The 17277-nt window shown below is 41.3% G+C and overlaps 1 protein-coding gene across 2 annotated transcripts in view; it reads left to right on the plus strand.

Annotated features, from left to right (window-relative positions):
• Positions 1-17021, plus strand: part of ANO8 (anoctamin 8) — a 191471-nt gene extending 174450 nt beyond the window's left edge. For both annotated transcript variants that reach the window (XM_073551333.1, XM_073551334.1), the window contains exons 13-17: positions 3593-4321; positions 11244-11435; positions 11661-11792; positions 14319-14429; positions 14840-17021. In XM_073551333.1, coding sequence (XP_073407434.1) covers positions 3593-4321; positions 11244-11435; positions 11661-11792; positions 14319-14429; positions 14840-15487 — 1812 coding nt within the window. In that variant the 3' untranslated portion in view covers positions 15488-17021. The remainder of the gene's footprint in view (positions 1-3592; positions 4322-11243; positions 11436-11660; positions 11793-14318; positions 14430-14839) is intronic.
• Positions 17022-17277: the final 256 nt, after the last annotated feature.

Genomic DNA, 17277 nt, shown 5'->3' on the forward strand with positions numbered 1-17277 from the left:
TATATACATTGGCTTTTACAAGTTTGGGCACTTCTGGTCAAAATTACCGTTATTGTGAACAGTTAAGCAAGTTGAAAACTAAATGATCTTTAAAAGGCCTAAAGTTAAAGATCACATATTTTCTTTGTATTTTAGACAAAAATATATATATTTTTTTATCTTTTAGATTTTAAAAAATTACAAACATGAAAATGGGCTGATACAAAGGTTTGGGCACTTTTGGGGATTTGCGTGCTCAAATAACTTTGACCAAGGTTTTAGACCTTAATTATCCTGTTAGTGTTATGACTTTTTCACTTTCATCATGGGGAAAGGTCAGGTGATGCACATTTCCCAGCTTTATAAAAACTCAGGCTCCTATAGCCTTGTGCCAAGACTGCCATGGGTTCTTCTAAGCAGCTGCCTAGCACTCTGAAAATGAGAATGGAGGCCCACAAAGCAAGAGAAGTCCATAAGAAGATAGCAAAGCATTTTCAAGTTGCTTTTTCCTCAGTTTGAAATGTAATTAAGAAATGGCAGTTAACAGAAATAGTGGAGATCAACATAAGGTCTGGAAAACCAAGCAAAAGTTCAGTGAGAGCTGCTCATAGGATTGCTAGAGAGGTAAATAAGATCCTCTGCTTGACTGCAAAAGACCTCCAGAAAGATTTAGCAGACTCTGGAGTTGTGGTACATTGTTCTACTGTTCAGAGACACATGCACAAATATGGCCTTCATGGAAGAGTCATCAGAAGAAAACCTCCCCTGCATCCTCACCGTAAAATTCAACACCAGAAGTATGCAAAAAAAATACCCTAAAGCCTGACGCATTTTGGAAACAAGTCAAATGGACCGATGAGGTTAAAATAGAACTATTTGGCCACATGATCAAAGGTATGTGGGAGAGAAAAAAGGGCCCAGAATTTCAGGAAAAGAACATCTTGCCAACCAAGCATGAGGGTGGATCACTTATTCTTTAAGGTTATGTTACAGCCAATGGCACGGGGAACATTTCACGGGTAGAGGGAAGAATGGAATCAATGAAATTTCAACAAATTGTTGATGCAAACCTAACGCCATCTGTAAAAAAATCTGAAGTTGAAAAGAGGATGGCTTCTACAAATGGATAATGATCTTAAACACACGTCAAAATCCACAGTAGACGACCTCAAAAGGCGCAAGCTGAAGGTTTTACAATGGCCCTCACAGTCCCCTGATCTGAACATCAATGAAAATCTGTGGCTAGATCTGAAAATAGCAGTGCATGCAAGACGAATCTCACAGAACTGAAAGAATAGTCAAAGGAAGAATGGATGAAAATCCCCCAAACAAGAATTGAAAGACTCTTGTCTGGCTATAAAAAGCGTTTATACGCTGTGATATTTTCAAGTGGGGGTGCTACTAGGTGCTAATCATGCAGAGTGCCCAAACTTTTGCATCAGCCCATTTTACTTTTAGTAATTTTTAAAATGTCAAAGATGAAAAAAATATATATTTGTTTTGCCTGAAATACAAAGGAAATGGGTCATCTCTAACTTCAGGCCTTATTAGAGATCATTTCAGCTTCAACTTGCTTAAGTGTTCACAATAGCAGTAATTTTGACCAGGGGTGCCCAAACTTTTATATGCCACTGTAATGTCTATGGGAATGCTGAAATGTTTACAGTTGATGGTCAAAGTATCTATACAAATGAATAGTTCAGGAAAAGTGGAAAATGGGCTTTATCTGAGTAGAGTCCCAGTGCGGAATGCAATCGAATGACAACTTTTACCATCTAATATCCCGTCTACTTCAGCGCCATTGTTCTGGAACTCCTAGCAGTGTTTGTGAACTATCCAGAAGTACAGACATTCACATACACATGGCTGCTGGAGCCAATCACTGATGGTGGCATAGTCAGCACTGCTGATGCCAATGATTGTTTCTGGACAGTTCACAATGACCGATGAGATAACTGGATTGATCATGTTGTAGTGACGGAATCAACAAGTGAGATTAATGTGCATTTTTTTTAAGTTCTGTACAACCTTCTTAAAGGGAATCTGTCACCCTCCGAAAACAAAATTTTTGTTAAGCACATGGTATATGATATAGGGGACTTAGCCATTATAATAATGATACCTTTACTGTATAAATTAGTTTCTCCATAATGTAAGAAACTTTCTTTATTGCTATATGCTAATTAGGGTGCTTAGTGCACCTTTGGCATGGAATGCTTCAAGTGAAAGCTTGTGTTGATGAATGGCGTCGATCCAGTAATGTCTGTGCTCCCTCACCCTCGGCTTTCTTAGATCATGAGCAGGCACACCACGCTCTCCTCCCTGATGATCGATTACAGTAGCAGGTGGAGAGCTGTCTGAGCATGCTCTGATCTAGGAACTCCTACTGTTGGCTGAGCCAGTGCTGTCAGTCATTGAGGAAAGGGAGTCACAATCCTTCTCTTGAAACCGCGCAGCCTCTGACCATCCCATCGCCGTCAGTCACACAGAGTGGTGCAAGTATCCCATTTGCGGTAGTGAAACTGTGCACTGAAACTGCTCACTCTCGGGGTGCACCAAGCACTATTAGCTTATGGGAATGAAGAGCAGTTTTTGTATGACAGGGGGACAAATTTATCCAATAAAGGGATGATTTTGTTTATAGGGATTGAGTCCCCCACAAGAGTATGTGCTTAGTTTAAATTGTTTTTTTGGGGGTGATCTTCCCTTTAAACTGTCTGCCACTGTTCAACATGAATCATTAGGTTAATTACTATACATGACCACGATTGTGTAACTATCTTCATATGCTTATATCTATATGTTCTGTTATAAGTAAAAAAGGCAGGCAGCACTCTAAAAAATAACGGTGGAAAAGTGCACTTTCTATATATATATGTGTGTGTTCTGTTAGCTATATTCTAATTTAGTGTTACAATGGTTCTGTATGTTACAAAGTTTTATTGCTAAGGAGTTTTTCTTCTCCTTCAATTGATCTTCCAACTGCGGTTTGACAGTATATAGTCAGTGTTTACGGGAATCTGTCAGCAGGTTTTTGCCACCTAATCTGAGACTGCATAATGTAGGGGCATAGACCCTGATTCCAGTGATGTGTCACTTATAGGGCTGCTTGCTGCTGTTCTGATACAATCACTGTTTTATCAGCACTCCTCACTAGAGGAGTAGTAAACCTGCTGCCAAGTAGTCCTCTATATTCATGAGCTCTGTATAACCCCTACCCCACCACTGGTGGCTTTCTGCCTATGCACAGTGTTCACAGAACGTTGTCACTCAGTGGTGTGAGCAGGGTTATATACAGCTTCACATTCAAAGAACTGATAGATCGGCAGCAGATAAAACTGTGATTTTATCAGAACTACAGGAAGCAGTAAGTGACACATCGCTGGAATCGTTCACACTTATCAGCTTATATCAGTAGTTTCATCTTCCATGCAAACAACCTTTTCTTGTCCATAAGACATTGGTTGCATGGGTGATCGGACTGTGGATTCCCACAATCAATCTGTACAAACATTCAATGACATTTAACTGTACATTCTAACAATACACAGTAATAATATAACAGTTATTTGGAGTCTTTTAAGTAACTTTTTACATCTGTTCTTCGCCACAGATGCTGGCCACACTCCTCGTCATACGTCAATTCCTACAGAATGTGAAGGAAGTCTCACAACCCCACTTGTACCAGAAAGTGCAGCAAGGAGACATTAACCCAAGATCTATTTTACTCTTTGTTCGATATGCATTAAGAAGACTTGTGCAAAAGTATGCACTCCCTCAGAGGCCTGCAAGGACTCCGGGAGACCCTCTAGAGCCTGGATTTGGAAATCGGAAAAAATGTTTAAATGGAGGTTGTGGTGTGCCAGAGGAGGAGGACGGAGTCTCTGAAGAAGAGGAGTTCGAAGAAGAAAGCATCATGGATTGTGGACTGAAACTGAAGAGGGTTAGCTTTTTGGAAAAAGAGGAAAAGCGTATGGAAGAGTGCATTTTGTCTCATCAGGATGATGATATTGGCTTTCTACAGGAAGGGAGTCCTACACTTATGGAAAAAGGCAGCGACCCAGCATCAGTTTTCCAGTTGGGGGATGATGAAGAAGATGAGAGAGCAATTAGTGGGGAGCTGCCAGATGTTGAGGAACAAGAAACTACTGTAAAGATGAGGCCACATAGGAGAAAAAAGAAAAGACATATTGTGGAGCAAGAGTGGGTCAGGGAAGGTGATGAAGAGGATGAAGAAAGTGTAAGTAAGCAAAAGAGAGATTCTTGGATGGACCCTCCAGAAGACCATTATCCTACAAAACTGACACAAGCCGAGGTTGAAAGTTGTATGAAGAAGTATGAGGTGAGGTTTGTTGAGGTCACTGCATGCCAATAAAATGTAACATACATGTGAGATATTGCTTGGTGTGAACACCTGAGAATGGTGGTCATATATATGACATTATAGGCAGATGTTCCAATGGTCTGCAGATTACTATTTCTTGTGTATAACTGGCTTTTCATGAATTGTATTAGAATTGTATCAAATAGGTTATTCAAGTACTGATTATAGGGAACCTCCTTAACTACTTGCAAATCGCTTACTGATTATGAACGTCGGAGTGGTACCCTCATAACTCTTCAAAAACTGTACTGGCCAAAAAAATCTGAAAAAAACATTGTTGTCACCAGGTGGTGCTGCTCAGGCCCACAATCACTGTTGATACTAAAGTGGCTTGTGAAAGTATTCACCTACTTTGGCTTTTAACCTATTTTATTACATTACAACCTGTGTATTAATATTTTTGTAATCCGATTTCAGTGTGATGCATCAGCACTAATTAGTCTAAGTTGGCGACGTGAAGTGAAAAATAAAATATAGGTAAAAATTTAATTTATGGGATCAAATAACGAAAAATTGGCATGTGCATATGTATTCTTCCCTTTTGCTATGAAGCTCCTAAACATTTCTGGTGCAAGCAATTACCTTCATAAGTCACATGTTTTCACTAAGTCCACCTGTGAGCAATCTACAGTAAGTGTCACATGGTCTGTCAGTATATACACACCTTTTCGGAAAGGCCACAGAGGCTGCAACACCATTAAGCTAGAGGCACCACTAAAGAAACAACAAAGACCAAGGAGATCTCCAAACAAGTCAGGGACAAAGTTGTTTAGAAGTACAAGTCAGGGTTAGATTATATAAAAAAATAATAAATATCCCAAGCACTGATCATCCCCAAGGCACTATCAAATCCATTATCATCAAATGGAACCACAACAAACATGCCAAGAGAAAGTCGCCCACCAAAACGCTCAATATGGGCAAGGAAGGCATTAATCAGGGAGGCAGCACACAAATCAAAGGTAACACTGAAGAGCTACAGAGTTCCCAAGCAGAGACTATAGCATCTGTCCATATGACCACAGTAAGCCATACAGTCCTTAGAGGTGGCCTTTATGGAAGAGTGGGCAGAAAAAAAGCCTTTACTTACACACAAAATTATAAGGCTTGTTTTGAGTTTGCCAAAAGACATGTGGGAGACTGCCCAAATGTATGGAGGAAAGTGCTGTGGTTAGGTAACACCAAAATTGAACTTTTTGGCAATAATTTAAACGCTGTGTTTGGTGCCAAACCAGCACACCTCATCACCCCAAGAACACCATCCCCACAATGAAATATGGTGGCAGCATCATGTTGTGGGATCATTATAGTAGCATCATGTTTTTCGGAAGCAGGGACAGGGAAAATGGTTCAGTCGAGGGTAAGATGTATGGTGCAAAACCTGTTTCAGTCTGTCAGTGATTGGAGACTGGTATAGATCTTCACCATCCAACAAGACAGGGACCCAAAGCATACTACTAAAACAACACTCAATTGATTTAAGGGGAAATGTGTACATTTTTTTGCAGTGGCTTAGTCAAAGCCCAGACCTTAATCCCATTGAAAATCTGTGGTCAGTCTTGAAGATTGCTGTTCTCCAGAGGAAACCATCTAGCTTGAAGGAACTGGAGCAGTTTGCCCTTGACAAATGGGCAAAATCCCAGTGGCAAGTTGTTGCATGGTCATAGAGACTTATCCAAAGCAACTAGCAGCTGTAATTGCAGCAAAAGGAGGCCCTAAAAATTACTGACTTTGGGAGGGGGGAGGGAAATAGTTATGCACACTGAAATTTTCAGTTATTTTGTCCTATTTGTTGCTTGCTTCACAATTAAAAGAAAACCAAAAGTTCACAGTGCTTTATATGAACTGATGCAAACACTGAAAAAACTGTGAAATTCCAGGTTCTGGGGTAGCAAAACACAAAAAATGCCAAGGAAAGGGGGGGAAATACTTTTGCAAGCCACTATACAGGTGCTTCTCACAAAATTAGAATATCGTCAAAATGTTAATTTATTTCAACTCATATTATTATATAGTAATTACGAGCAGAGTGATCTATTTCAAGTGTTTATTTCTGTTAATGGTGATGATTATGGCTTACAGCCAATGAAAACTCAACTGTCATTATCTCAGTAAATTAGAATACTTTATAACACCAGCTTACAAAAATGATTTTAAAATTTATGTTCAGTAAATGCACTCAATACTTGGTCGGGACTCCTTTTGCATCAATTTCTGCATCAGTGCAGCGTGACATGGAGGGGATCAGCCTGTGGCACTGCTGAGGTGTTATGTAAGCCCAGGATGCTTTGATAGCAGCCTTCAGCTCATCTTTATTGTTGGATCTGGTGTCTCTCATCTTGGTCTTGACAATACCCAATAGATTCTCTGTGGGGTTACGGTCAGGCAAGTTTGCTGGCCAATCAAGCACAGTGATACTGTTGTTTTTAAACCAGGTATTGGTACTTTTGGCAGTGTGGACAGGTGCCAAGTCCTGTTGGAGAATGAAATTTTCATCTCCAATAAGCTTGTCAGCAGAGGGAAGTATGAAGTGCTCTAAAATTTCCTGGTAGATGGTTGCACTGACTTTGGTCTTGATAAAACACAGTGGACCTACACCAGCAGATGACATGGTTCCCCAAACCATAACTGATTGTGGAAACTTCACACTAGACCTCCAGCAGCTTGGATTGTGTGCCTCTCCACTCTTCTACCAGACTCTGGGACCTTGATTTCCAAATGAGGTGCAAAATCTGCTTTAATCTGAAAACAACACCTTGGACCACTGAGCAACAGTCCAGTTCTTGGCCCAGGTTGGATGCTTCTGGCGTTGTCTATTGGTCATGAGTGGCTTGACACAATGAATGTGACACTTGTAGCCCATGTCCTGGATACGTCTGTGTGTGTTGGCTCTTGAAGCAATGACTCCAGCAGCAGTCTACTCCTTGTGACTCTCCCCCAAATTTTTGAATGGCCTTTTCTTAACAATCCTTTCAAGGCTGCAGTTATCCCGGTTGCTTGTGCACCTTTTTCTATTACACTTTTTCTTTCCATTCAACTTTCCATTAATATTCTTGGATACAGCACTCTGTGAACAGTCAGCTTCTTTGGCAATGAACTTTTGTGGCTAAAGGCCCCTTTACATTTAGCGATGCACCAGCGATCCCGACAACGATACGACCCGGTCAGGATTGCTGGTGCATCGCTAAATGGTCGCTACTGAGCTGCCAAACAGGCAGATCTCACAGCAATATAGCGACACAACAGCGGTCGTTACTTACCTTTCAGACTCGGCGATCCTGACGTCCTCCCGCCCACTTCCACGCGTCGCTTGTCGGCGCCAGCAGGAAGCGCCCGACGAGAATTAGAGCTGCATGATCTCGCGCTATCAGCGACAGACAGCGGGGGAGCCGGTCGGAGGTAAGTATCACACATAGCGATATCGCTGCAGCGTCACAAAATCGGTGTGTAAAGGCCCCTTTACACTCCTTGTGGAGTATATCAGTGATTACCTTCTGGACATCTGTCAAGTCAGCAGTCTTCCCATGATTGTAGAGGATACAGAAACAGGCTAAGGGACCTTTTTAAATGCTTAGGAAGTCTTTGAAGGTGTTTTTGTTAATTATTCTAATTTACTGAGATAATGACTTTTGGGTTTTCATTGGCTGTAAGCCATAATCATCAACATTAACAAAAATAAACACTTGAAATAGATCACTCTGTTTGTATTGACTATATATAATATGAGTTTCACTTTTTGTATTGAAGAACTGAAATAAATTAACTTTTTAGGGATATACTAATTTTGTGAGAAGCACCTGTATGTAGCAGCAAGCACCTAGGCGGTTATACAGAGAGATTGGTCTCCATCTACCATTCACAACTTAATAGCTGGCAGAATTTATGTCTTTGGCAATGATAAACTCACATTTAATCTACATGCCCTCTAGTGGTTTCCATCTTTTAACCCCTTAAAGACTGCCGATACATATTAAAACGGCGGCTGTTAAGGGCCCTTAGTCCCTCATCGAGCGTAAGGGTATAGCATCCCCCAGAGTCCAAATATCTCTGAGGGTACCTGAGTCCCTGGAGAACATGACCAGGGATGGATTTTCCATTCCCCCATCACGTGATTACCATTATTCAATGAATAATGGCAATCACTTAAAAAAAAAAAGTGTGCATGCTATTAAAATAATTTGTCTACTAACATGACATTTCAGAGTAGAGAGAAATTATATCCTCAAGCCTCCCTCCCATACCATCACCATCTCTTGGTACCTCCTGCTCTGCTACCCTTTTCTTCTTCCTGAACAAAAATGGCAGGCGCATACGCAGTGTGCCCACCGAGATCTGCCGGACGGCACCTGGCAACAGCAGGGAATTTTCCTATTGGCTCCTGACTTGATCACTGTGATAGATTCTATCACAGTGATCAAAAGCCAAAAATTAGTAAATCATCCCTCCTGTGTCATCTCATTAGTCAGATTATTATTATTATTATTATTATTATTATTATTATTATTATTATTATTTTATTATTTAGAATTTTTATTTCTTTCATTCTTTGCCGTTGGGGTTAGGGTTGGGCTCATGCTTAGGGTTCAGCTCAGGGTTAGGATTGAGCTCAAGGTTAGGGTTGAGCTCAGGGTTAGGGTTGGGCTCAGGTTTAGGGTTGAGCCTCAGGTTTAGGGTTGAGCTCAGGGTTAGGGTTGTGCTCAGGGTTAGGGTTGAGCTCTGGGTTAGGGTTGAGCTTAGAGTTAGGGTTAAGCTCAGGGTTAGGGTTGGGCTTATGGTTTTTTGCAAACGTCTAAAAAAAATTATTACAACTATTGTTGAGTGCAAGTGGTCGCTACTCGAGTTTGCATCAGGTGATCGGGCATGCACCGAGTTATTGTGGGTGCTTGAGTGACAACCAAAAAAAGCATGCAGGGATTGCCAGCCATACATAGGAAATTGACACTTTTTTGGGTGACTAACAGCTGTGAAACATGTGGGACGGGGACTAGAGCATTTCACTTGAGCACTCGCGATACTAGGTGCATACCCGAGCACCAGACACAAACTCCAGTAGCTAGCACTTGCGATAAACATTGATGACCTTTTCAATGAACCTTTGGTTTCAAAATCCTCACTATACCCCTGGATAAAATCCTTGAGGGGTGTAGTTTCCAAAATGGGGTCTTTTGTGGAGGGTTTCTGCAGTTTAGGCACCTTAGGGGCCCTGTAAATTGACATGTTGCCAGAAATCTGTTTCAGCCAATTTGTGTTCCAAAATTCAAGTATTGCCACTACTGTTCCGAGCCCTGCCTTCTGTCCAAACAGAACTTTTTTGCTACATGTGAAGTATATATGCCCTTGAAAGAAAGTGGGTAACAAACTGTGGGGTCCACTTTTTGATGTTAAGTCTTTCAAAAGTGAAAAAATTGGGGTTAAAGCAAGATTTTAGAAGTAAAATGTAATTTTTTTTTTCATTTCATTCCACTTTGCATTAATTCCTGTGTAGCAGGTGAAGGGTTAAAATATTTCCTCACAGCAGTTTGGAAGTATTTCAGGGGTTTTGTTTTTTAGGATGGTAACACTTTTGGGGAGTTTCCAATACATAGGCACCTGAAGGTCCATTGAAATCTGAATAGATCCCTAAAGAAACAGGTTTTGTAAATTTGTTGACAAAATGATAAATTGCTATTAAACTTTTAAACCGGCTAACATCCTAACAAAATAAAATGAAGTTTGAAAAATGATTCTGATATAAAATAGACATATGGGAAATGTTATTTAGTGATTATCTTTTACAGAATGACATAGAATATGGCTTACGGTTATAAAGATAGAAATTTAGAAAATTGTGATTCTTTTTTAATTTTATTCTTTGCCAAAATTGTGCTATTTTCACAAATAAATGCAAAGTCATATCAACCAAATGTTACCACTATCGTTAAGTAAAATATATCATGAAAAACAAGTCTCAGAAAAAGATGAAATCCGTTGAAGCGTTCCAGAGTTATTACCAAATAAAGTGACACTGGTCAGAATAGTAAAATTTGGCCAGGTCATTAAAGTCAAAATTAGCTCATTCATTAATGGGTTAAAACCCATTGTGCACATGTTTGAACACACACACGTTTTATTGTGCTTTTATACAGCTGCTTACAGTTTTTGCTTTTGTTGCTTTTTGAGCCCAAAACAGGAAAGGTTAAAAAAAAGCAAAGACACCAATTGGTCTTTCTTTTTATAATTTTCCTTCCTAACGTATATTTATTGTGTTAGTATATTTTAAAGGGAACCTATCAGCATGATTGTGCTGAGTAACCTACAGACAGTGTCAGGTCGGTGCCGTTATACTGATTACAATGAGACCTTGGTTGATAAAATCCGTCTTGTGGTTTAATCTTTATTATCAGTTTTGAGTTAATGATATGCTCGTGCTCCAGGGCGTACTGTGGGGGGGGGGGGGTCTTCATGTGGTGCTCTCCTTACATATTCATCTGTATGGCTTATGACAGATCACTGACCTGCACCCTAGTGTACATACTGCATATAATAGTGTTGGCTTTAGACCTCCAGCAAAATGGCACCTGCACAGTAGCATCTAATGGTTATCAATAGATGCTACTGCACATGCACAGCCACCATCTTGCTAGAGCCAATTTTTTTTTCTCCCAAAAAAATGGTGGCAGCGCATGCACAGTAGCATCTATCGCTTGCCGTTGGCGCCATTTTGCTGGAGGTGCCGGTAGTTTGCTTGGCAAAATCCTGATGACTGGTTCGCTTTAACATCTCGATTTTTTACATTTTTTTGATCATATTTTGCATGTATTTATATGTACAAACCTCGATGACTGACAATTGTGAGTATGTTATTGCTCTTCTATTAATGGTATCCATGTGCTTTTCATAGGATACCTTCCAGGATTATCAGGAGATGTTTGTGCAGTTTGGCTACGTGGTCCTCTTCTCATCTGCTTTCCCCCTCGCTGCAGTATGTGCCCTTGTAAATAACATCATTGAAATCCGCAGTGATGCCTTCAAGCTGTGCAGTGGACTTCAGAGACCTTTTGGCCGTCGGGTGGATGGTATAGGACAGTGGCAAGTAAGGAGCTGGTGGGTGTGGACAGCAGTGAGAGATTTCTAAAGAAAGGGGTCTGATGTCCTTTTTTCCTTTGCTAGAATGGGGACGTTGATGTTGGAAGCGTTATTGACGCTAAGTCCATTACTCAGTGGGTTAAAAATATTTGCTGAAAAATGAAGTAAAGCCTTTTGGCCAAGAAGTATTCTGGCCATACTTGGAAGTAAGATGTGCGTCCTTCTCTTCCAGAATGTGATGGAAGCAATGGGCGTCATTGCCATTATAGTGAACTGTTACCTGATTGGACAGTGCGGACAGCTTCAAAGACTAATACCATGGCTGGGACCTGAATCGGCCATTATATTTATCGTTGTATTGGAGGTATGTGATGATGCTTTATGGACATAATGCTAGTATAAATGGAGTTTTTGTGTATGTAAAAAAAAAAATGTATAGTTGGTAAATGCACTTTTAGAAAAAGTTTTAGCAAGGTCTTTGAATCCTGGCATGTGTTGTCTCACAGCTTATTTTCCCAATATATCTAATAGTCTATTATTTCATTGTTCTATTGTATTTATGCGCCAACTTGTAAGTGCAAGCAGAATTTACAGATTCCACGTAGGTGATGAGGTTTGAACCCCAGCTGTTAGTGTTTGCCATGTTAGCCATGCGGCTCCACGTGCCACTTCTGCAGGGTCTTGAATGCCACGTCGCACTAGTAATTGGTGAATGAAGCGTTAGTTCTGCGGTTTTCCTGTTCTTACATAGAAGAAAAGGCAACCAAAATCTGAAATATGTACCGTCATCAGGCTGTTCTGCCCTGTTTAATGGCAATAGTATCAAAGTCTGAAAAGTGGCATCAAATTTATTGCGCTGTTTGACTAAAAGGAACTTTTAAATAATACCGCAGACCCCCCTGTATGAATATGCCATTCATTAGGAAACTCTACCTCTCCCTCCTCTCACCGCTGTCAGCAGTGAATAACAAGCTGCATGTATATATGCATATGATTTATGCATCATTTGAGCTAGAAGGAAAGTATTATGATGTGTACGTAGAAATCATGGGGTCCCATTGTAAAAAGTCCTCATTTTGGCCCACCTCACGTCAAAAGAGAAATATTCTGTGGAGTCACTCTTCATAGGTGAGTCACGAAAGGGCATGCCTCCAAACTTTCAGAGACAGATAAAGGGACATATATCACCACACACACACAGAAATAGTGCCCGGCAAAGCCCATAGTGTTCTATAGTCCTTTCATGGCTCCCATATAGTATGATGCTGTCGCCCCCCACACACACATGATATGCCCACACTTAACATGTTATGTGCACACAATTTACCCTCATACGAACCGTATGATTCCTCCACAGTAATTCCGCTGCTGTGACCCCCAACTCATTGATGTCCCCACAGTGTCTCCCCACACACAGTGTAAAGTCCCATCAGTGGCCACCGTAACACAGTATGTTGCTGTTCCCACAGTGACCCCCCAGCAGTATGATCATATACGTACACAGTGCGTCAGCACCCTGCAGTTAATGAATACATGACTTCCACTATTGCTGTAAACGTTAAAAAATGTAAGGTATCCAACCACATGAAAGTGTACCTAAATATGGATGGTTCCTATCACTTATGACCTACCTCTCCATGTGACAAACCAGCCTGATGTGAATGTGGAACGAAAGACTACTAGGCGTAACTCTCAAGCTGAGCCCTGAAGGAGACGCCAGAGTATGATGTCCTCACAAACTATGATGCCCCCTTATTCCTCCCACCACAGTATGATGTCCTCGCAGTGCACTCCAACAATGTGATGGCTCCACAGTACCCCCCAACATGTTATAATGCCACCGCAGCCCCCAACAGTATGTTGTCCCTATAGTCCCCCTACAAAGAGGCTCCCACAGTAACCTTACCGCACACAGTATGATATCCACACAGTATGATATCCCTACAGTCCATGCATACAATAAGATGCCATCACAGTCACCCCTCCCCCCACATAGTATTGCAACCCACAGCCCCCCACACACAATATGATGCCCCCTACCATTCCCTCACACATTATGAAGCCCCACAGGTACCCCACAATTACTAATTGACAAAATAAAAACCTTCTTCCTTCCCACTAACATGCTACCCCACACTGTGGGGAGAGGAGCTCCATGCAATAGGTGCGATCTATTGACATCATCGCACCTCCCGCTCTGAGTCTTAGACACACAAGCTGAATGGTGGAGTATAGAGCTGACGGCTCTTTGTGCCACCATTATGTTTACAGAAGCACTCCCGCTAAGTTTGTATTCATTAAATGTGTATATGTGCATGTAATGTAGTGTGAGTGTATTAATATACTCACCTACCGCTACTCTCTCCGGTGTCCAAGCCCGTTGTTCTCTGTTTCTCAATGACGTCATCGCTCTTCACACTAGCTGATTCTCTCTATACTCTGTCTCTTTTACTCTGTAAGCCTATGGAGCCTTATTCTGAGCCTCGTTCCGACATTACATAGACTTACATTGTAAAAGTCACTTCCAGGTCATGCAGTGCGCAGCGTGACCCAGACAGTCTGCAGAGAGATACGCCACTGAGAAGAGAAGAACGGCGCTGGGTACCGGTGAGAGCAGCGGTAGGTGAGTCTGGTAATACACTTACACTAGAGTTCAAGCACATATACACATTTAATGAATAAATAACTTAGTGGGAGTACTTCTTTAACTGTGTTTGTATCCTGAAGATGCAGATACAGCTGATATTGACACACAGAGGGGCGATATGGTGCCCTTCAGCTCTGGGCTTTCCTTATTAATTGGCCTCAAGTCAGCCATTTGGTCTGTAAATTGATGTCAAGCACCCCATTAAAGTTGCTGAAATTCTGTTGCTTTGTTTCCATTTTTCAGCATTTTGCACTGCTTCTAAAGTATATAATACATGTGGTGATCCCAGACATTCCTGGGTGGGTGGCTGAAGAGATGGCAAAGTTGGATTACCAAAGGCGAGAAGCATTTAAGGTACAAAAAATACAGCTCTTAATATTATCATTATCATTCATCCATCATCATTTTTCCATCCATTAATGTCTGACAGATGTGGGTATAAAGGCTGCAGACCAGCTTCTCCCCACATATATTCTAATCATATGTTAGGAATAAGTTTTACATACCTGAAGTTTCCTGGTACCATTCTCCCATAAAATACAGTTATCATTGCTGTAATGGAAACCAGCTCCCTGTGCAGACAACACCAGACTGTGGTACTCGTATATATTTTCTAGGTCCACTGTTAATAATACAGTACACAATCATCTACAAACGGAGCGGCTAGAAAACATTAGCTGACAACAGTCCAACAGTAATGCATAGGTTTACTCTCTTTTACTAGTTTTACATGGTCCATTAAGTATTTCATTGGTTCTTAACAGAAACATGAACGTCAGGCCCAGCATCGGTATCAGCAGCAGCAGCGCAGGAAGCGAGAGGAAGAAGAGAGACAACGTCATGCTGATTATCATGCACGAAAAGAACGGGAGCGAGGGGGAGAGGAGGGAAGATCTGGTCAGGACTCTCAAACACATGAGAAGAACTCGAGTAAGACTAAGCCATGTGGTTCCCAAGGAGGGATCGCTCATGACAAACCGAAGAGGCCCAGCTCCCTGCTGGCCAGCAATAATGTGCTCAAACTCAAGCAAATTATACCCCTGCAAAGTAAATTCTTGTCAGGGACCAATGCCAAATCCCCACAGTCTCCTCCAGGGGGAGATACCAAAATACCTAGCTTCCTGAGTTTCAAGTTTTTGAAGTCTCCCGAGACTCGTAGAGAGGCAGCACCAGAAAGAGCCCATTCTCCAACCAAACCTTTCCATCCTGGGAAGCTATTTAACTTTGGTAAAGGGGAAGGGCAAATGGGAGGCAATGGTGTGGGAGCACCAATTTCAATGCAGCCTCGTGGAGCTACAGCTGTAATAGCCTCAGCAGATGGGACAGTTCCTGGAAAGTCTCAGCTAAACGGAGTAACAGAAGACATGCCTGTGGATGACGCAGATGACCAGGGGAGGGCACATAAACAGTGAGCTCCTTTGACCTTATAACTGCCTTCATCCCTATAACAATATCAGGGCATGAAAGCACTGCAGGAGGTGGGTTACCCTTCTGGGAATGTCTTGAGGGCTTATCAGAGAAGATTCTAATGGTCTGGAGATGCCATCTTGTATAATGAGCTACACTGGTGCAATATGCTATAGCCACATGCGCCACCTAATGACACAAGGTGCTGCATTGCGTGATGCTGAGTATCGCTATACACTTCCAGCCTTACTGGATGAAGAACTTGACTGTGTTATGATGCTGAGTATCCATATACACTTCCATCATGTTGAACGAGCAGATTTCATTATTCCGCCATACTGTGTGCACGATGATGATGATGAGTTTTCTCATCATGATGTCATGGTGAACACAGTACCATAATATATCCAATACATAACTAAGCCCATAATAGTGAAATTCTGAGGTATATAATGGCGCAGAGTGAAACTTTACTGAACATTTCCTACTGGTCAGATACTGATCTAAGCTCTTGCTGCATGGCAATGGTTATGGAAGGGAGAAGGGGCTTAAGAGGTATTGCAGCTGGTATCCTCTCCTGCGGTGCCTTATTGCAGGCCAGTCTGGCTTTGGAGAGGATTGACCTTGTCTCTACAGCCGCTTCTCTTCACTTCTCTATGTAATACCTCTGCTACCTTTTTCAATCCTATAGCTCATTTGCTGATCTAGAGGCCATATGTACATTTTAGTAAAAAAAAAAAATCAAACCATAAGTATGTAACGTGTATATGTAACGGTTCTATCATGTCACCATATGTCAGTCATAGGATGGGTGAAAGGCAAGAACTATACAGTGAACGGAGGGGGTCTACAGCGACCCCATACTGCACTCTTTTATTTTGTTATGTGACGGTTAAAGTCAGTCAAATCTTGTAGAACGCATCTAGCGACACTTACAAAACAGGAAGCAATTTCGCTTTTCATACTTCCTGTTCAGTACTGGAATAATGTGCTTGTTCTTTGCTCATAAGTGTATTCCATACTGAATGTTGGTACTTTGTAATATTTATCTTCCAAGGGTGGAAACTGGATCTGCAAGAATCTGTAAGGCAGACATTGAGACAAGCTATCCACATTATTGCCCTGCTTCCACATTATCGAAGTCATGTTAGTTTGTCCGTCCATTGAAACATACAATCAAACTGTAGGAGGCAGCAAGTCCAAGAACGTCACTTAGATATTAGTCATGTGGAGCATTCTGTAAGTTAAAGCTGAGGCTAATTACTTGTTTCTGTAAATGGCCTGGTCACGTTATCATCTTTAATTCTTGACATTTTAGCACTAAATGCAAAAAACCATTGCACTTTTCCAGTTAAGCCTTGTATTGTCATTAAAGCAATAGAGCTCTGAGCGTTGCTCCTACTGGCATAGACATGGCGCACATGCTGCATTCCTGACATGATGGAATAAGTACACAACTGGGAAGGTCACTGGTCATTCATCAGATTTGCCTTAATGTTCTGCTGTTGTCATGTACATCAGTAAAGGGTTTGGATTGTCTCTTAATAGTCACTTTTTTGATATGCGATACCTAATGTGTTTGGGGTTGTTACCAATTATCCTCAAAAGACAGAAGTCAAGGGAAAGAAGGTTTGAGCAATTTGTATTTCAGCATGTCCGATACTTTGTTCTCATAGGAAATAATCATTTGTCTATGGGTTTATTCTCACGTTTCCTCTGATTACACTCGTATGCTTAGCTGAGCCATAGCATATATATATCTATATATATATATATATATATATATATATATATA

This window comes from Dendrobates tinctorius, unplaced genomic scaffold, assembly GCF_039654945.1.
Source record: "Dendrobates tinctorius isolate UK_male_01 unplaced genomic scaffold, ASM3965494v1 ptg000175l, whole genome shotgun sequence".
NCBI lineage: Eukaryota > Metazoa > Chordata > Amphibia > Anura > Dendrobatidae > Dendrobates > Dendrobates tinctorius.